General features: G+C 41.6%; 1 protein-coding gene across 1 annotated transcript; it reads right to left on the bottom strand.

Moving 5' to 3' along the window:
* Positions 1-65: 65 nt before the first annotated feature.
* On the bottom strand, positions 66-15165 carry ankrd28b (ankyrin repeat domain 28b). The gene is made up of 28 exons (XM_061081043.1): positions 14962-15165; positions 11211-11294; positions 10636-10714; positions 10071-10141; positions 9782-9982; positions 7829-7916; positions 7268-7410; positions 6890-7102; positions 6538-6616; positions 6337-6451; positions 6035-6117; positions 5870-5933; positions 5703-5771; positions 5478-5618; positions 5194-5305; positions 5078-5104; positions 4443-4517; positions 4153-4354; positions 3977-4064; positions 3773-3890; positions 3332-3551; positions 2979-3066; positions 2804-2887; positions 2550-2695; positions 2324-2406; positions 2084-2166; positions 1837-1928; positions 66-1649 (listed from the first exon to the last, which is right to left on the bottom strand). Exons 1-28 carry the CDS (start codon positions 14986-14988, stop codon positions 1366-1368), a joined length of 3159 nt encoding a protein of 1052 aa, XP_060937026.1. The 5' UTR covers positions 14989-15165; the 3' UTR covers positions 66-1365.
* Between the last annotated feature and the right edge of the window lie 7035 nt (positions 15166-22200).

Here is a 22200-nt window from a genome sequence, read left to right as displayed (position 1 = left end):
GCTGCTTCACATTTGAAATAAACCTAATACAGTTAAAGCCAATACCCCATAAAGACTCATGGTCATTATTAAATAACTCATTTCTTTATTACTCATAAAATATACAGCAATCTCAGTAATGAAAGAATTCACTGGAGCTTTGAATTCACAGTCACAATTTCTATATACATGCTAGTTTCATCCTTCAAGAAAAAGCCCTGAAAAGAAACAAAAATCTTTTCCATTCTAATGAAGCTAGCAAATGTATTGTACATATTTCCAGTTAAAATGATTTTTTTCAACAGACAGAAACGGGATTTTTGAATCACGGTAGAATTGAGTGGTTTCTTTTTTCGGAAGTTAAAGCAAGCCAAACCTGTCAACAAACATTGACTAATATAGGAGCAAAAGAAAAATTCATTCAAACAGAAGAAAATCAAACGCTGCCCTGTCATTGGTTTACAGTGTTTCTCCTCACAAAGCCGAGCGTCAGAAAGCTCAGTGTTGAATCAGTGCTTCTTACAGTCGTTTCATTACTTACCTAGTGAGCATCACAGCTGCCTCTACACACCCATCTGCTCTCAGTAACTAATGAAGGCACAAAATAAACACATAAATAGGAACCAAACGTACACAAATAATTTATTCTTGAAAGACTAAACCGCAGTGGACAAGTCAATACACAAAGGTACGGTTGATCAACTTAAAAATAACCTGTTGCACATATCAAATGTTTTTTAAATTACTCAGGTCAGAAATTCAGATTTTTTTTCCCTAGAGGATAAGGAGTTTAAGACATGAACATGGGAATATTAAAATTTTGATCTCAAAAAATAAATGACTTTCCCCCTGTATGACTTACAGATTTGAAATACAAGCGCATTCGGACAAACGTAGTGTGCGGTATTTAACTCCCTCCCCAAAACATTTCTAAAAGGAAATCTCTCTTCCCCCGACGAACCGATAAACCCATCATCTTCTCGATCTCATGTACACGATTAAAACTGGGTTAAAATGCATCCGCGTCTTCTGGTCCCTGTCAGTTTAGCGCTCGGTGAAGTGCTACCATCCCTCCTCAGCATGTTATTGCCGTACAAATGTCGCTGGCTGCCTAACAAGCACTCAACAAGTCAGTGTTGGTGAAGCAGCGGTTACTAAGGTCCTGTATCAGCTGGAAGGACACCTGGTGCTGGATGAGGTCGGGATGAGTGTGGGCCAGCCTGCTGCACCTCCTCCCTCTCTTGCTCTCTTTTCTAAGTGGGGGGGGACTCTTTAAGGCTCCTGTGGGGGCTTTTTTCTTCTTCTGCCCTCCAAAGCTGGCGGTGGGTGATTTATTAAGACACAGTGTGTGTGTGTGTTTATGCTTCCATCTCGTCCTCCCGTCCCTCAGTACGTCTCTGAATCCGAGTCGTTGAGCTCCTCGTCCTTGTAGAAGCCCTCGTGATGGCTGACGTTGTTGAAGCTGCAGTAGGAGCTGTGCTCGCCGCGCAGCACGGGCAGGCTGTCGAAGGTGACGCTCTTGGAGGGGCTGGTGGTGTAGTGGTTAATGGCACTGAAAGGGAGGGTGGGTGCCGGGGCGCAGGGGGACACAGGCATCATGGTGGCCAGGATGAGGGCGAGGCAGTCTGCAACGTCTTTGTTGGGGGCACAAGCCAAGGCGGGTGTGTAACCTGAAACAATGACGTTGCACATTTTATTCGCGGTCACACACGGCTTCCGTTTCCAACACTGTTACTACGTCTATTAAACAATAAAGTAGTGACTCTATGGTTAACAGGAGAAAACGTTCTGTTGTGCTCACTTCTCAATGTTGTGTAGCATATTTAGGTGATATATTATATAAATAATTGAATTTACCGTTTTCATCCACTGCAAGTACACTGGCTCCTTTTGCAAGCAGCTCTTGCACCACCACAGTCAGACCGTTTCTTGCAGCCACATGTAGAGGCCTTCACAAAAGAAGTAAAGTCAATATTTTTCCATTTGGTTATTATGTTTGTGTGAATAATTCAAATCTTTACATTACTGAATAACACTCCCACTCCATTGCACCACTCAGATGCAGCACAAGACAAGACACTGATGTAATACAGGTGGTACATACGTCTGTAAGGCGGCATTAGTGGCATTTATGAGGTTTCTGTCTGAAATCTTTTCCAATATCAACAAGGCACTGGTTTCATGTCCCTGTAGAAAACAGGTACAGAGCAATACATGTTAAAACAACCATATACAGTAGCTCAGAAAATACTCAGTTGACAGTATTATAACACATTTGCTGGAACATAGTGTACATTTACTACTGTAGAATGTGAGTACGGTGCCACCATGTGGCCATACACACCTTACTGCAGGCCAGGTGAAGTGCAGTGTTCTTTACAGCATCCTGCAGAGTGAGATCTGCTTTCGCACTGCTCACCAGCAGTTCTAACAGCAACAACACAGGAAAAGCACAGCCAAGTTAAGGTTATTCACTGCAGCAGTGTTTACCTATTCATTACTGCACCAACTATTACATCCTGCAGTGAGATTTCCCCAGGCTGCTGGTTAAAGGTGAAAAGCTCTCGTACCGACAGCATTGGTCTGGCCATTCTCGGCAGCCATCATGAGTGACGTCTTCCCTGTGGTGTCGATACTGTTGACCTGTGCGTTGTGGCTCAGCAGCAGCTGGAGACACTCCACATGGTCAGTGAAGGCTGCTGCATGCAGGGGTGTTCTGCACAAAGAACACGAGAACAAGACTGATTAAATCAAGCAATCCTGTGTCACAAATACCTTATGGCTGCAAATCTTGTTATACTTTGCTATAAATGACCACATATACCTGTTTTTACTGTCTTTGGCATTGACAATGGCAGGGCCCAGAGTGTCTATCAGCATCTCAGCTGCACCTTCGTTATCGTGGATCCTAAAGAAGAGATAAGAGACGTTTATTTAATCTGTTTAAGATTCTTTCCTCAAGTACGTTGATGGAAACAGAGGTCGGCAGAGGATCTTACACAGAACAGTGGAGGGGGCTGAAAGTATTCCCGTCGGCCTTGTGGAAAACTTCTTGCTCCAACAAAACCTCCACACATGTATCGTGACCTGCAGGAAAGAAAACAGAAAGCACTCAATGCATTGGCGTTCATCTCCAGGTGTTTCATAAAGGCTTTAAAAAGCAAAATGGGTGCATTGAGATATAGCAAGAAAAATTTACTTGAACAAGCATGAAACACAAAAAATAAATAAAATCCACTTCCTTAGGTGCTCAAATTTGCATACTTTACTACAGTATATGTATTTAAATGCTTAACATGCCCATATCAAACTGATCATTTCTTAAGAGGTCTTCTAAGCCTCATCTGTGTACCATTGTAGCAGGCCCAGTGCAGTGGGGTGTAGCCATGGTTGTCTGTTAAGACGGGGAGGGTTTCCACTGATTGGGCAGCATGCAGCAGTCCTCCTAGTACCCCAGTGTGTCCACACGCTGCGGCCAGGTGGACCGGTGTGCGCCCTTTGCAGTCTCGCACCAGGAAGTTGGCGCTGTGCTGAAGCAAGGCCTCCACACATTCCTCGTGACCGGTCACTGCCTGGAGACAGAAGGCAGATATTACTCACGATTCATGTTAAACACTGAACGATGATTTGAGTGAAAGTTGTTTTTTTAGTTGGTTATTTCTAAAGAAATAGAAAGGAAGTTTGTGCTTTTAATCCAGATCAAAATGTGAAAGCATTTCAAAGTTTCAACGTAAAGAACTACCACACTAGTAAATTCTATGTATAGTATGTAGGAATAGTGACATGTCCTTACTCCTCTATGCAGAGCCGTCCGCCCCCACTTGTCTTTGGCTTCTACACTCGCTCCCTTATTCAACAGAGAATAAACACAATCTGTGTGTCCACTCAGGACCGACAGCATCAGAGGTGTTCTAAACAAAAACAGGAGAAAGTTATGTTAACAATTAATTTTGAAGATGTTGTGAAAAAAACGAAATCATAAACAAACTTCACTTACTGTCCGTTCCCATCTTGAATGTCTACTGCACTTTGAAGATCGGAATTTCCAATCAGCAGACGCAAACATTCTGAATGACCATTGGTAGCTGCAAAGAAAGAGAGACCGTTAGCATCTCTCATCGTGCTGTGTTCAGATCTGAAAAGTCGGACGTAGGAAATTGATGAAGTCCCCACCTGCAGCATGGATGGGGGTTCGCTTCAGGGTGAAGTCTTTGACGAGGATGGAGGCTCCTTGGTTGATTAGAACATCCACACACTCGACGTGACCCTTGAAAGCAGCCAGGTCTAAGGGTGTACGACCCTGGATGTTTCTTACATCAAGATCCAGCAGAGACTGCACCAACACCTCCATTGCTTGGTGGTGACCATGGTACGCCTGACAGATTCATTTTCAATGAGTGAGTTAACATAAGTGAACTGACAGTGAGGATAATGCCAATACACTGACAATACTTCATACTCACAGCAAGGTGCAAGGGGCTGACAGGCGCTCTGACATCAGAGTCATTCAGGATGTCTGTCCCTGAGGTTTCCATTAGCTGAACAAACAAGTTACAACCTGCGTCACATATATTCACTGTGGAATCTGCATAGACTGTGGAATCTGCATAGTGCATAGAAATTTAAACTATTGTGCGACAGGTGGGGAGGTCAGGACTCAAGAGTGTCTCATTCAGACTTTATACTGATCCAGCTGTGGGTTAGGGTCAATAGCTTCTGAAATAAATGTTATTTGATACATGTAATGGAATAAGAGAAATGCACTAAAAACATGAATATTACTTGGATTTAGTGTCTGTTTTAACTTTTTTACCATTATGAAATCATGCTTTTGAGACTCAGTTGCACGAAAATGTCTAAATTGAATATCAGTATCTTTTTCTTCAGATTAATAGATACTAATGCAGTGCCCTTTATAAACCTGTCTGTTGGAATGAGGCGTTTGTTTGGCTTGAAGTTGCGGCTTTTTTCCCGGAACATTAAAAAGTGACCTGCTGTAATTGAGCCGTGGGGTTACAGAATCCTAGTATTGGAAGTACATGATCACAACTTGGCCCACTGGTACTTTTCATCCCCAAAAAGTACAAATTCTACTCACCACATCTAGAGGTGTTTCACTTGCAATCTGTAAAAGAGTGGATGAAGCAGTGATGAAAACACATATATTGTGGTGCGGATTGTTTTATGTCATGAACTGTGGAGTGAAGTTCTCACCAGCTCCAGACAGAGGCGATGTCCGTACGCTGAGGCGTAGTGCACAGCGTTGTAGCCCTGATTGTCCCGGATCCCTGGATTTGCATCATTCCGCAGTAAGTATTCCAGGCACCTGCACGCACAACAAAGAGGCTGTTGTCAAGGAAACAAGATAATCTTTGAACTGTTACTTAGCATAAGCAATGATGCAAAGTGCAGCTTTCATCCATCGAACCTTCAAACACAACCCGCCTCCCACTCAGGCAACACCCCCCTAATACACTGAGTTCACTAAGTATACTGACTTTCCATCTGTGTCAGAGGCGGCGGCGTAGTGGAGGGGAGTACAGCCACGTTCGTCCAGGTCATTGACGCTGGCCCCTGAGCCCACCAGTGCAAACAGGCACTGGTAGTTACAGTTGGCAGCGGCGTAGTGCAGCGGGGTCCTGGAAAAGCAAACATGGCTCAGTTCACTGTTCAAACTTCACTGAGAGACTGAAACAAACTCTTGACTGATAAATAGTACGAACCTGCCAAAGCTGTCTTTCCTATTGAAGTCTGCACCCGTGTTGAGGAGGAGATTGAGACATTCCAAGTTTCTACAGGGGGTAAGAGATTTACACAATGATATTATAAACTTTATCTTACAGTTTAACACTTACAGTTAATATTAAAGCTACTTGTCAGGTGTACTCACCCTCCAGCAGCTGCAGCATGTAAACAGGTCCTTCCAAAGTCATCGGGAGTATCAATATCAAAGCCTGCGCAGAGTGAAATATTATGAACAACACTCTACATCCATTGTTAACTGTATGTGATATTTTACATACATTACATCTTTTACATTTATAGATTTGCTCACCGGAAGACAGGAGCTTTCGGCAGCAGTCAGAGAATCCACTGAGAGCAGCCAAATGCAGTGGGAACATCCCGTGAACCCCTCGTCTAAATAAAAAAGAATGCACAATCATGCTGATTTAGCCAGTATCACTAAAATATCCCTGGTGTTAAACTCAAGGCAGGAACTTTCTATAGATCGTACAGAATCCGGTGTATCAGTTACATAACGGTCGATGCCTGTCAGCTTTGGAGTGATTTAAACGTGCAGCTCTTTCACAATGTTGAAGCCGTTGCTGAAAAAGGTGCAGGCCCAGGCGCACTTACCTCGCCGTGTCAGCTCTGTTGGTGATGAGGGTGTTGATGAGGAGCTCGTGTCCGTATCGGGCCGCAATGTGCAGTGGTGTGTTTCCGTTTTTATCTTCACAGTCTATCTCAGCACCTTCAGGAGGAAACAAACAAAGCACTTAGCAAGAAGTAGTTTTAGTTTCATTGTCCAGCGTGGGCCGAATTTGTCGAGGAGCTCACCGTTCTCAATGATTGCTTGGGATCTAGAAAACCTCCCGTGGATGGCTGTCATGTGGAGGGGAGTCTTGCCATCTTTACTCTAGAGTCAGAGAAAAATATGGTGGTGTCACAGCGTTGGTCAATACTATAGCTTTTAGGTGTATAACATATTATAGAACAATATAAAAAAGGTACAGTTACGTTTTAGCCCAATTACTTTACAACACAAAATAAAAACTTAAAATCACACACAAGCAACATGTGTGGCTGTTTAATCACTGCTTCTTGATTATAAATAAATATTATCTTTCCTAGACCACAATGAGGCCCTCTGCAAGTTATCATGAGAGGAGACTTTCTGGTTTTCACTCACCTTGATGTTGACGTCAGCACCGTTGCAGACTAGCAGTTCAAGACAAAGTGCCCCATGGCGCGAGGCGGCGGTGAAATGCAGAGGTGCAAAGCCCTTCTCGTTCACCTGGTTGACGTTGGCTCCACTTTCAATGAGCTCGTTCACCACCACATCCTGCCCGTTGTAGCAGGCCACGTGGAGCGGCGTGTTGCCGTACGCATTGGGCTCATTGATCTAGACGGCAAGATAAACGGAGAGTTAGAGCACTGAGATTGACTCTTATAGCACATAATATAGAAAACTGTTGAGTCGCTATTCAGAGCACATCCCTCCTGATCAGATCATAAGATCCTGCGGTGTCCGCAGTGTAATGACAGCGCGCATGTGGGCGGAACTTACATCCACCCCCAAGTCCAGGAGGTATTTGACAACACTAATCATTCCACTGGAGGCTGCAGCATGTAGGGGGGTGTAGGATTTCTTATCTTTGCAGGCCACCTCGGCTCCGTGAGATGCCAGCAGCTTCACCACTTCTATGTGCCCTGAAGAAGAGGAGAGAAGGATTTTAGTTACATGAACATGTAATCAAGAGTTTATTATGTATTTCATAGTCATATTTGATTGCACTGGGAAACGTTCTTGCTGCAGTCTGGATTGTTACCGTACAGACAATTAAACACAATAACATTTTCAAGGTTGAGTGTATTTATAAATGCCGACAAAAATAATGTGTTCTGATATGTGTTCAATGAATCAGATCTCAAACAGAATATATATATGTATATAAACGAAAAGGTATATATCTTAAGATTTCCATGTGAAATTGAAGGGGGGGGGAACGTAGAACAATTTCTTCACTCGTTACATTGTGGACACGTTCATTGAATAGAAGATGAGATGAGCTCCTAAAGAAAATAAAAAGTGCAAAGTGAAAAAACAAACATGTGGTTAATTTATTACCCATGTAGGCTGCCCAGTGGATTGCCCGGCGGTCCTTCTTGTCAAAGGCATTGATGTTTGCTCCTCTGGAGAGCAACAGCCTCACCATCTAAAAGCAGCAATAAGAATAAAAAGGGAAGAATCAGGAAACATGTCAGGGAAAGTTAAAACCTGACCCCTACCAGATCTTCTAACACTGAGTCACTGTGTAGATATGGTGTTTAATGCCTTAATACTGGAGTAAACAGGTTGATCCTCTGGTCTACACAACATACAAGAGTACAGCTACCTTCAATTTAGTCTGATCTGAGGAATAAGATGAACTTTCACATGGGTTTCAGTTCTTTTTTAAATAGCAGAGCAAATGTTGGTCAATAAACTTGCATATACTGAATACACATGAATCAACAAGATATTAAGCAATATGTTTCCACAGGGTACTAATGTTTCAGCATATGTTATGACATTGAGCTCAGATTACAACTGCATGTCCTCATCTCCTCATTTGTATTTAAAAACAACTTAAACACTCTGAACATTTTAATGCATTGATTTGCATTAACATATGATCAGACAAGACATTTTCACCCTCAAAATAAATAATTTGCCTGCAAGTATATGAAGGCAATGAGTTATTTTGCATGCAGGCACGCGATTGGGCAAGCGCTGTTTGTGCACATAGTGTCCTCGACTGTGTGACCACAATTTATGTCTTGACTGCCTGAAGTATCAGTCTGCAACCAAGTGGGGAATAATATTATCTGCAATTTTTTTCTTTTATAAACAAATTCTGACTGGTTCATTGGAGTGGGTACACCTCTTGTTGAGTTGTGGTTTCTCCAGTTTGACCTGGTTTGGGATTTGTGGAAAGGACTCACGGATCAAATGGGATTATTATTGTCACCGGACGTAATCAAGGTTTAACTACACACTAATGCAGCAGAGGCTCAAGCTCAGATATTTTGTGAAAACGGAATGTAAAACCAGTAAGACCACACAGCAGACAGCAGATACTGTGGGTACAAATAGCTTTATTGGCTGTTAAAATTGCTCTCTTGACATGGAACGTAAAAACATGAGAACTTACACATAAAAAAAGAAAGCCTATCATTGGTATAGGGAAAGGAACAGCTGACTTCATGCTTCTCAAACTAACTGCTCTGTGTCTGATGAGTTACAGAGGAAGAGCTATATGGGGAAGTCTGTTGTTTCATCTCACCAATCCTAAATGAGCAAACATGAAGCCATTGTTCATTTGTTCTGTATGGTACAATGCCCACTGTGTTTACACATTTGCGAGGCCCACAGAAACACTTCCTGTCAGAAACAGCAAGGTAACAAACTCAACGTCAAGCCTGTTGTGATGGTTCAACAAAAATGTAAGTGGTACATGTTCTCAAGAGGGAAGGATAATACTGTATTCGTCAATATGAATAACACTGAGATGATTTAAGCTTTAAAACACGATAAAGACAGGTCAGGGTGTATGGCCACACAGTCAGCAACAATCCTTTTTAGCTAGGTGCTGTCTGTGCAACTTTTGTCTCTGAAGGTAATCAATGGAAATTTATTATCCATTAAGATTCAAATAAATACATACTAAAAAGGTATTTAAGCACTTCTTATAGTACAGCCCAGTAATGAATCCGACAAGACTGAGGTCACTAATGCATTGACCGAGATGAGGGTCAGTGAGTGAGATCCGAGAGGGAGGGGGGGCGATTTAAAGCTGTTCAAAGAAGATGAGGGGAACCGGAAGGGATTATCAAGCCACACTTTTCATTTCATTTCGTAAAAAAGCTATGCTGCAATGTAAATAAATATTTTTAAGTAGCATTTATTCATCATTAGAGTATTTATTATAAATAATCCCTGCAGTTCCCTCCTCTTTGTGCATTAATGTACTGGACTTCTGCTTCAGGAGATTTTCACAGAATATTAATTGAACACGCCTGCTTTAGGGCTTAAAGTTACCTCCAGATGGCCGCTGAAGGCTGCATGGTGCAGCGCAGTCCGGCCTGCTCGGTCCGACACGTTCACATTGCTGAGCAGCGGGACGAGGGCTTCGGCGCAGCGTACAGCCTTATTGGCCGCGGCGATGTGAAGCGGCGTCTGCCAGTTCTTGTCCCGGGCGTTTACGTCGGCTGAGTGTTTCAGCAAAACCTGGACAGCGTCCTGCAGGAAGTCACGACATTGAGGTGTGCGCTGTTTGATTGTGTTACACGTGGATGTGATAAGAGAATAAGAGAAGCGTTTCACATACCTCACTGCAGGAGGCCACAGCCCGGTGCAGAGGAGTGAGCCACTTGTTATCTTTGGCATTTACTCTGGCACCTACAAGTCACAGGTCATTGGTTGTGAGACTGTTTGAAGGTCATAAAGTTAAACTATATCTAGAGCTACGTTTCAACAATGATTAAAGACTTTTGACTGTTTTTGTAACATCTCCACCTGTAGGAAAGAGCAGACTACACAGGGTGTGCATAGAGATATTTCACTATATTGAATACAGATGCACCATCTGGCTACAACAATATGCTGCTGATTGCCACATTTGAAATATGCCTTTATGCTCCAAGACAAGTTGAGAAAGGAAAACAAGTCAGGGCCTCTGTGCATGGTTCTGAGTATAACCTCTAATGTGTAAGTGTGTAAAAATATCATGAAAAAGCACACTTCTAAAATTGATTTAGTCATATCTGTCTGGTATTTATTAACGAATATTTAGACAAGCTTAATGTGAGATACCAAATACATCATTTCAATAATATAATATAATTTGACTTGAAAAGCTTGATAACTCTAAGCCTCCATTTTAAAACCCATACCTGAAAGAATCAGCAGCTCTATAATTTCTGCATCTCCGAGATAGGAAGCAGCATGCAGTGGAGTTCGCTTCTCATTGTCCTGTAAGAATGTGAACAGAAGAGACTGTGATTAAAAGTGTGAAAACAGCTTGCAAATACATCTTAACTTTAAAGTCTTTTTCTACTTTATACAAGGGAATACCGTCCAGATCTTTTGGAACATGTCAATACATTTTCTTTGGCGGTTTGTAACATTACAATGCTAGTGAGAAGAAATTGGAATCTATTGTTAACAGCTGCAACTTCGTAGTAAAAATAGTGTGAAAAATAAATTCAGTAACTAGAAAAGACTTCCAGTGAAACAAGTATAAACCAGCCATACTTTGAAACAAACATCTGGTCTTACCAAACATTAACTTTGAGGAATGCAATAAAAGTGAGCAGAAAACCAACAATGTGCTGTTTTGTATTCTGTGACTATAATTGAAAGAGCTGCATGATGCATGAGAGGTTTAAAAAGTGTTGTTCTTAGGATGTTTTAAAAATATAACAATAATAAGAGGAAACGGATGCAGAGTAGAGACAGTTGGGATTACCTGTGCATTCACATCCTCTTTTTTGAATATGAGTGAGCGTACTTCATCTGGGTCCACATTGAAAATAGCTTTCAGCAAAGCAGGCTGTAAAAGAAAGAGAATGAGTCAGACCTTAAACTCCAACAGTCTAAAATTTGAGAAAACAATAACCGTTCAGTCAGACCTCGGACACCTTAGACCGTAAAGAGACTTCTGGATCCTCGTCATCAAGCACCACAATACACACACGACTCATTTGCTCCCAGATTACACAATCATGTGTAGGCTGTTAAAAAGTCCCTTAATATTTGTGTTTTCAAATCCTGATGAAAGTGCAGAGACTGAGGCCTTTCAATAAAACGATGACTCCACAAATCAGACGACGATGGAGGCAGACTGTCAGGATCGATCCTGACAAACGCTGAGCAGACAGTTTCTAATTCTGTACAGTAAAGTAAAACGATCTTCAGAATGTAGGTCCAGAAACCATGTGCTCCATATGACTGACTTTGACATGACCGGCCTCTAGGGAAAACTATCCACAGCTGATCCTCTTCACCATTTCAACAAGTAGCAAAAATGATGAAAGTCAAACAAGGCTTCGAAACCAATCTGAGGTAGAGGAGAAAGTTGTTCTCTCTGTGAAGTCTGACGAAGGCATTCCTGCTCTGGCTTCTTACAGAGTACTTTCGCTGGCTCCACCTTTCTTAGGGAGTGTACATAGGGAATATGCTGCTGTGTATCTTTATATATTTTGATCATTTTACTCATTTTCATTACGCAAGAACATTCTTGTGTGTTTAATTAAAAACTAAAAATAAGACTGCCAAGATTAACTGTGTTTTTTGAGACATGAAATTGTAACCATAAACATTTAAAGCAATATTTATCCATGTGTGGGAAGCTTAAGTGATTCATTGTGACAGTGTTGCAGCCTTTTGCCAGTACTTCCTGTAAGAGGAGGCTCTCTCTCAACACCCACAAGGTCTCTAAAGACTGAATTGGAAGTGAGAACCCACAGACAGAGAGAGTAAAGTTTCGTTATTACCTCGTTGGTAAAGAATCATTTTGGCACATCAATCATAAACAAATAGTCTGGGGCCCCAGAGACAATTCAGCATTATTATCATCAATGCTGGACGCCCTAGTCCTTCACAAAACACCAAACTGGCTGCAGATCAGATTATCACCACTTAGGAGCTTCTATCATTCCCCCCTCATTAAACAATGTTACATCTCTTACTTATCTAGTATTTCAAAATAATGCTGAAATCAATGCCCTTATTGACAGTAAAACAGTTTGTGTTTGGATAATGTTTGTGCTTATTGTTGTGCTCCCCTATCAGATCCACTATAACACCAGCACAGTGTAGGACCAGGCAGCTTTCCACTGCCTGTGGGAGGAGGCTGGCATGGATGGGGAGAACAGTGAGGGCAGGGGATCCCTTCCAGAGGCAGCAACTGTTAACCCATGAAAGACCCAGATGGAACATTCCCGGCTCGCACAAAAACTTAACCCTTTCCTGACTGTAGTTAAATGTCTATTACAAAAAAATAATTAAGCTATCACGATGAGTTTACAGCTGCAGAAGCAACAGCTGTGAATTTAGGTGATACTTAAATGTCGTGAGTCAGGTGAGCCATTATCCAGCACTTCCATTACATGGAAGCAATTACAAGCTCTGAATGAGCCATTTGCACCCAAGTATCCAAAACAAAACGTGAGCTAACGAAGCAGGATGTTCCAGTTACCAAGTGCCAAAAGTCAGCAGGGTCTAAAATCACCTGCTGCAATATTCAGCTAGAATGAAAACTTGTATTACCTCTTAAATGTCTTTACTACACCTTTGTTTGAAAGAGCTGGAGAGGGAAATCTGCATACAGCCAATCCCACCAGCTGAATTTCTTTCTGCATACATTGAGAATGATAAAGTGTGCCTTTGGCCATCAATAATCTCATACCTCATTTAACCCACCAAGCTGTCCGGCAAACTAATTAGCTAATGTGCAGCCGTGTAGCTTCTAATACCTCATGTGCAGAAGACATCTAGTTCATACGGCATAGTTCAAGCCACATGCTTGACAAACGCCATGGAGTAGAACCAATTTTGTTTGGATGCAATTAATTTAGTCTGAACTGCTTCTCAATGTGTTTCAGCGGCTCACAACCAGAATGTTATCCATCAAGTCAAACCCTTTCCCCCTGGGCTGAGAGCAATACTGTACTACTGTAATATGTACTGTCCGCTGTGCATGTTATAAATTCAACTATTTTGCAGCAAGTCTTGTGAACAATTTATTTCAAGCTGTTTCAACGGCCATTCTAGGTTTACATATACGTGGTATAGGAAGGATACTTTTCTTAGAATTGTCTTGAAACTAATAGGACACAATATGTTTTGCACTGGTACATATTTGAGCCTCATGATTAATTTCAGCAGACCGATGCTCAGTAAGTATTAAGAATTAAGAAGACAAAGACCACCATTACCATCCAAAGGAGTAAGTAGCTTACACTCACTGTAAACATAAGACAATCCTTTCATTCACTTATTATAAGGCCCATGAATATTTGCCGGGTGCAATAAAGGTTAAGAGTGACTGAGGATGAATTCAGAGAAACAAGCAGCCACTTGTGCTTCGTACACAGTTTCATTTCGACGATCTCTGACTATCCCTCCCACAGTGACATGGACAGGGACAAATCTGCATTTCCTTGTTTTCAGCGCTCCAGTCCTGCACGACTGGTGGAGGAGATTTTCTATGCTTCCTTGGCTGCACGACTGTGCACCTCCTCTCCTCATACAAGCCAGCCTAGTTAATACCATCACCATGGAGACCGCTCTTTGGCAACTCCACTGGCTCACAGGAGCCCAGGCAGGCACACGATCATTCAAGCACACACACAATGAAAGACGCATGCACGTACATAGGCTACAAGAATAGCAGGCATGTACAAAACACGTCTCTGAATGACAACACACAGCTATTCTCGTTTTCACACGTAGGTGACAAGTGGTTAATGTCGTTAGGGGACACACGTCTGATAAACCGTGACAGTGCCAGTCTCCTCACGCGTTTATAACCATTACACAGCAGTTTACCTGCATGCATACTACTGATACAGTAGAAATACATGCATTTTGGTCAAGAGCTTCGTCTTAGACTGCTGCAATAACTGGTTGAGTTGTTTAACATATTAATAAGGGGATATACATGATATTCTTGTGATCGAAGACATTATTTAATTGATGTAAACTCAAATAAGAAACATATATATATTTATATCCAATCAACAGATCGCTTTGGTTGTCAGGGTAGTCTCCTCATACAACATGATGGTGGCTATTGTTAAAACACTGAATCACTTGGAAGCACCAGCTCAAGCCCGGTTTGGCGTTGTTATTTGTTTTTTCACATCTAGCACCGGCTCCGGCTAATTGCTGGTGATAAACACGGGACCATTAGCTGGCTACAACTCAGTCACCGCTTGAGCATGTGTCTCGGTGGAGATGTGATGCCACCAATCATCGACCGAGAACATGACTCCATGTATGATTTAGCCCGAAGCCCAATGTCTACCTTTCACCTCGCAAGTCACTATTTATTATTTATCCCTTGAGGAAACGCTTCCGTTTCGGCGGATAGCCCGACAGACTCCAATTACATTCCGCTGGCGAGTGGTGAAATCGGGGGGCCAGCTAGCTAGCTCCACGTTAGCCGGCCAGCATTAGCTGAAACTTCAGTCCGCCTGCGACAACAAACCGCTTACCTGGTCTCGAATTTTGAGAACCACCATATTTCTGGGATTTTAACAGTTCTCATGCAGACACATAAATGGGGGGGGTCGTCTCCTTCCCGAGTCGCTGGGTCTGATCCCGGTCGCTCTCCCGCTGGTTCGCTGGAGGCCTGGCGCGACGCTAGCCTAGCTTACTTGTGCTAGCTCTCTAACCTATGGCATGAGCAGCAGACGAGTAGCGGAAACTCCACAACATTGCCGCCACCATACTTCACCCGGCAAAGAGACGCGATCCCGTTGGTCAAACGCGCCGGACGAGCCAGTAACGAGGCTCCTGATTGGCCGTTGCCAAACAGCGCTCTGTGACAGACGCGCTTGTGCTGTGGACGTCGCGTCGCTGACAACGTTCACGTCAGAATAAATATCTTTGAGTGACAGTGTTGGTAAGTTTCACAGACGTGAAGTGAACTTATGTTGCAACATTTTGATACACCCAGGGAGCTATGTGGCTAAGCTACAGCTGCGTATGGTCCTATTTACACAGTGTGACTCAGCTGGAAGTTGCCCTAAAACCGCACAGCAACACCGCAGAGGAGGCAGCTCTGTTCCCCCAGGAAGAGGAGGTTTCCCCGGACAGAGAAACACCAGCAGCAGGCCCCTGGCTCATCGTCCCGGAGGTAGCCACGCTGCTGACACACAAACCAGGCTGCATGATTAATTGGCCCAATGGAAGCTGATGAGGCAGATCTGTCAAGTTGTGCTAATATGACAAGATTCAGCCGACGTAGGCCTTTCCTTAAAAACACCTGTCACACTCTCCCAAGCCTTTGTCAACTTAATGAATTAAGGGGAAAAGGCAATTTCTTTAAATAGCTGATTTATTGTTAAGTTATTAAACAGTACACACAGTACACATTGAGTCAGTAGCCTGTACATTCAGGCTATATATCCTACGGTACACACACACACATATATATGTAACTTTCCTCTCCTCGAGTTTTGCCTCCTGGCCTAGACACACATACATCTTTGTATAGGTCCAGTACTAAATGCACTAGTTGTTATAATCAAAAGTTTTCTTCCATTTTCACTTTAAAAAGAGCTAATGTTGTAGAAGATTTTAATGCACACACATTTCATCATTTCCACACAACATAATTATCCTGTGCAACACATATAAACTATATATACACTTTCAAACACACCAGTCTGCTGATTGATAAACACACACATGTCTAATTGCTTCACAGTAAATTTAGACAGTGTATATTAATCTAATGTGGAAGTGTGTGACCCTACATGAGAACAGGACAAACTTTTATCTATGTACTGTAACTTCCAGGGAGGTGGTGGTTTTTAAAATGCTGTATTTGTTTCAGCTCCTGTGACCTGACATCAATATGTAGTGAAATATCACCCTCTAGTGAAAATTCCCCCCTACTACATGCAGGCTTCCAAAGTAGATAATGGGCATCAAGCTCAAAAGACAAATGTATGTCAACTTGTGAGCTCAGAGTGTATGTAATAATATCTGTTTTTGTATGGAAATATTCAGTTCACATGGGTTACATTTGTGTAGATTATAGACTAACTATTTTTTGCATTTGCGACATTTATAAAACTTGCGATAACTCCAACAATTTACTTTATATTACCAGTGGAAGAGAGTATATAAAGTACTGTACAGTCACATCATATTGTGGCATGTTATTTCATTTTTGCAGCCCTACATATTCTATAAAGCTTTTATAGTTCTACCACATATCTATTTCAGGCTGTGATGCAGGGAGCAGAGGTAAAGATTAAGTAAAGCAGTAAAGAAAAAGTAGTGCATTGACTGAGAGTGAAGGAGGTAGGGGTCCGTGTGTAAGAATGTACATTTTGCTCACCAGGCAACTTTTCAGGGTAGTCTCACATTTCAAGGGACTGAAAACAAAGAAAGGGGAGAGGCAAACTGTTGTTGCAGCTCTGCTGATCATTTTGGGTGCATGTTAGTTGCCTTTGCTGGGTGTAATCCTTCGGGATCTGTCCCTAAGCCCCCTGAAGGCCACAGTAACCCCAGGAATAGTTTCTTACTGGGGAGGCCAATTTTGGGGGAGAGCTTCCCACGAACCAAATTAAACCAAAGAGAAGCTACAGACAAAGGAGTAAATGCATAAATGAAGAAAACAGATGCTTATGCACATACCTCCCCAATCTCTGCCCCTCTTTAAATCTGCACTCTGACCCCCTGTGTTTACACCCTCCATGTTTACAAAGCCCTCTTTATGAGTGTGTGTGTGAGAGCGAGGGAGAAAGTTACAGAGAGAAAGAAAGAAAGGTTATATCAACAAATTGGATTCATGTAAAATCATTAAAAAAAAATGACAAGTAATTACCAGGTAGATTGCTCTTTATGAACGTTATAAGGTGAATAGTCATTCATGTTTTTGTGTTGAAATAATATTTTTTTTAAATAATTGTTGTTTCCAGTTGCATTTATTTCTAATTCTCTGTTTGATTTTTATAATTAGCCATATTTCACTGTGCGAGTGAGGGGAGTGCATTTAATTAGCACCACCAGACTTTTAATATGTAGGAATGACATTGTGATAGGTGAACATAATTGTGTGTTAACACATCGTAATTGTTCATACATTAGTTTAGTATATTATTTAGTATATTTTTCTCACTGAATTGACATTCATCATCTTGTTAACACTTATTTAGTGTTAACAGTAATGTTGATATTCGGTTGATATGGTGCACTTAATTTAAGATTCTATTTTTTCGCCCTTTTCATCTGATATGCTTATATCAGTTTTGCAGCTAGTCGGCGCTGTTGTGCAGCAGGTAGTTCATGTTAGCACTGAGAAAAGCAAATAGAGGGAGAAGAGTGGACAATATGGTGCAGGACCTTTGTTGACTGAGCAGTATTCAGTATTCATTTAAGGTGCTTAAAACAAACCATGCAGACATTTATATAAGCTATAAAAGGATCTTTGCAAAAAACTTTCTTGAGAGCTCCTGAAAGTAATAATTGATGTACAGCCGGGCCAAACTAGCAATACAATTAAACTACAACTCCTACAATTGATTTCTTGTCATCACCATGTTTCCCAAAGTACACCTGCTTTCTCTTATTAGTTGCTCGTCAGTCCATCACAGCAGAAGTGAGACAATTCCTCATCGGCATCTCTCTCTTTTTCACAGTTAGCCAATGGAAGATGTCCTCCCAGTTCTCCCAGTACAGAGGTTTAAAAGGTGAGTGTCATCACACACCCTCCTCACAGAGAAGTAACACTGATGAATACATTATACAGAACCTTTTGGGGGGGACAGCAGGTTGCCACGGTAACTGCAAATTTACTATTTAATATCCCTGCGATATGATAGTTATATATTTGTGAAGATTTATCATGACAGACTTATCTGCTGCTCAGAAATGACATGGTCCTTAGCGTGTAGGTGCCAGCTGTGAGGTCCTGCACGGCAATGAGTCAGCCCCAGTGACAGGCATGCAGGATCACACGTCAGATTCGCTGATGTTCGCCTGTGCCCCTGTATGACCAGCTGTCAGGATGAGGGATAGCAAACAGCTGGGCCGTCGGGGTCCTGGAATGAGAGTGGTGCACCCACTGGGTCCGTCCCAGCTGCTGTAGGACAGTGGCAAGATGAGAAGAGAGAGAATTTAATTTCCCACCACCACTGCTGGAGTGTTCACGTCGAGCCAGAGACCTCGTATTCAGCAGATAAATCACAATGCATGTGATGTGTTCCTGCTTGTTAAAGGTATACATGTATAATAAGGCAAGAACAGAATGTTTGAAGGAGAATAATCATGAAGCTGTATCCAAACATCCAAACTCTATTGTGACGTGTGATGGGCAGTGATGTGAGAAACAGGTGAACAGGGCACAAGAGAGGTGCTTTGTTCCTCTTCTAGCGGGAAGACATTTGTCCACTGGGCCAAACAGTAAACGAAGGAGAGCGACTGAAGAATGCTTTGAAGTGACAAATAAAAATGTGAGACCGAGACAGCGGTAGATTTATGACGATGACAAATCTGCATATAATCTCTGCTAATCACACACTCCGTCAGGCCTTGCTTTTTGGTCGGGATAAAAGCATCTCCGTTTCTTTAACCAAAGTTCCCACCAGTTGGTATTTCTATAACCTGAAGAGTGGGAACGTTCTCAGGTGGCATCTTCACGGCTCATTGTTACCTCTCAAATTCAAAATGATGAATCTACAAAGCTGTCTGATCAACCACGCAGCAACATATATGATGGAATTTACCAATCAATTTGCATTTGATAAATATTATTGCAGTTGTATTACAGCACGGCCAAACACGTTTTCCCAAGGCTCCCAGCATAGTCCAATATCATGACAATGTGTAGTATGACCAGTAGATGACACTGTTTCCATTTTAATGATATTTCCTTGGGCCTGTGGAGCCACAGGTGCTATTTTTAGGAGGTGCACCATTGCAGACTGTAATCTTTGGATGCATCAGTCATAGCATTCACATTTAGGATTTTGATGTAATGCAATAACGAGCAAATAACAACCTCTTTTCAAGCAGTGAGCTCTCATAACCCTATTATCACAATTCCTGGTGCATTCATTATTATTATTATTATTATTGTTATGTGAGAGGGAGATAAACACTACAACAGTTTAAAATAATATGAATAAAACACTTTACGGTTAGAGTACATTGCACTTATTATTTACATGCAAGCCAGTCTATTACATGAACAGGATATTGCATTTATCACCAGGGACATGATTGACGAATTTGCTGGGCACTATTGTTCACATGCTGAGGACAGACGGCGGCCGAAGCTGACCTTGTCTCTCCATCACAGAGATTATCAGAGGACAATGGGGCAGACAGGTCGCTCAGGCTGTCAGTGCCTTGGCTCGGATTTTATATCGTCCCCCCGCTCGACAAAACAAGAGTATTTATAGCTCGTTCAGTCGTCGTGCCGTCAGGTCCAGCACGTCCTCCCAGTCGAGTTGCACACCCGCCAATACCCTCAGCCCAGTCCTCAAGGTAGCTACACTGAAGGTTTCCACTGTAGCTTAAATTGGACGTGATGTGTATGTTAATTTATTGTATTTTTCAGAGAAAGGTTTTACTGTTCACGCTTAGAATTCATTATTTTAAATGACATGTTTCTTTTTTATAAAACCACGGTTACGGGTGAAACAGTGGTTAATTATATTTAGCTTACAGTTAAACAAAGATTTTACAACGGTTTGAATGCGTCACAAGGAAGGACTGGAACTACCGTCCTAAAATAGTGTTTTAAATGTCTTCTATTATATATATATATATACTGTGTATCTTTGTGTTAACTTTATTGTCGTAGATTATACTAGATAACAAAAAAAAATTAGAAGGTTGGTGCATTAATACACAGGTGGTCCTTTTATAATCGATTTCTAAAAGTAGGTCCCAGAATGCTAGTTTATAAACCGTATTGACTGTTATTGTGTTCGAGATGTAGGGTGTTATAGTGTAAACCGCTTTCTATAAATACACTTGTTTATAATGATCTCACCAAACGTGGTTGATGTGTAAAAAGTCCTCATTCAAAAACCTGTCAGTTAATCAGCCTCATCGCATCCTGTCGCTACACCCATGACTTGAGTTGATTAATATTTGAAAATAGCTGTTAAATAAGAAACTGAATAGGATAGAACCGTCTCCTGGGATTGTGAGCTGTGTGATGTGCATCCCCACTACTACCCACTGACTTACATAATCCTCCGAGCTGCTCTACATCACTTTATATCTGGTGGTGGAAGAAGTAGTCACATCATTTACTGAAGCATGTTCTGCACAATATACTGCCAATACACCATCACAAATTGTAGGCTATAAACCAACGCGTAATAGTAAATATACTCTGTTCTCAAATGTAGCTATTTTCTATCCTTTACAATCATTGTGCGTTCTGCTTTGCTATGTCCTGTATTGATGAATATTTACACCCCATGTTCCTTGTCCACCTTGCAAGTACAGTACATGCTTATGTACATTTTGCTTCCCATTTTACTCCTTTATGTTTTTCAATTGGTTTATCCAGGGTTTATATATCTGTTGTATGTTCTTGCAATATCCACAGTCTGTGGAGAGAAGCATTTTACTGCAGACTGTATCGTGTACATTTAAACAGTCTAATATGAGGCTTATCATAACAGGCACATCGGTATCTGTGTTTATGTTTGCCGCTATGTGATGATATGAAAATGTTTTAGTTCCAGAATAAACAATGCAAATAATTATGTTCATTTATGTTAACATTTTACTCTGAAAAATGTCACGCCCTACATAAATGCTTGTATTTGTGTTTTCTCTTCATGTCTAGTTATTTTTTCTAAGTTCATGGTTAAACTTTAAAATATCAAGCCTCTGTTATATGTCTTTTACATAAGGGTTTGATAATGACATCTTAGGAATAATGGCCAAGTTCTTTTTTAAAATATATATATTGGTACATGGGTTGTATCTGAATTGGTTTACTCCCTGATGGTGGTATCAGACTCAGCCCCCCAAAATAGCAGTTGGTCTCTAATATACAGTGTGTGATAAAGACAACTTGTGAAATTCATCTTCTCTTCTACATATATAATCTTTTACAGACAATGAAGAACCGGTGCTGTCACCACAAACACACGAAGACGTGAAAGTGTCGAGGAACAGTCAAAAGTAAGAGTCCGTTGTAGTTGAGGGATTTATTATAATGTCAGTTTGGTCCTCGGTTGTTTTGCTGAACACCCTGTCACTCCAACAAAAACTTGTAGCAGATGTCTTAGTGTCTGGTTGGCTTTCCACAGTTGTCACACAATGAGTGCATTTCAATCTTTTTTGAGCAAGGTAATAGGAAAACACAAGAACCACAAACCCTCCAGTGTATACACGACATTTTCACTTAGACACAAGAAAAACAATGTTCGTACTAGACATGAAAGCCTTTCACAGCCACTCCAAATGACCCTTCAGCCGTCTTTCCATTTCTGAATATTTATCATATTTTTACATTAGACTTGTTCTTGGCAGGTTGCTGCTCACAGATGTCTGCACTGCTCAGATGGCATGAGGGGGCAGGTACCATCTGAGCTGTGTCATGGAGAGAAAGTCATTTCAACAGCACCCTACACTTAGCCTCACACATAATTTCATAGTACCAGGGAATGTGTTAATGAGACAAAATGTTTTTTCGACAGAACAAATCTTGGCAGGCATCTGTGAATTATTCACTGGATCTGATAAGTTTG

The sequence above is a fragment of the Limanda limanda genome, chromosome 11 (assembly GCF_963576545.1).
Source record: "Limanda limanda chromosome 11, fLimLim1.1, whole genome shotgun sequence".
Classification (NCBI taxonomy): Eukaryota; Metazoa; Chordata; class Actinopteri; order Pleuronectiformes; family Pleuronectidae; genus Limanda; species Limanda limanda.
The sequence above is the reverse complement of the archived record's forward strand: the minus strand, read 5'-3'. Positions and strand labels throughout refer to the sequence as shown.

Coding starts and splice junctions, on each gene's coding strand:
- ankrd28b (XM_061081043.1), bottom strand. CDS start 14,988: ATGGTGGTTCTCAAAATTCGAGACCAG. Junction 7,917..9,781: donor CCTTCAGCGGCCATCTGGAG/GTAACTTTAAGC, acceptor TGCTGCTTTTAG/ATGGTGAGGCTGTTGCTCTC. Junction 7,411..7,828: donor CCACTGGGCAGCCTACATGG/GTAATAAATTAA, acceptor CCTCTTCTTCAG/GGCACATAGAAGTGGTGAAG.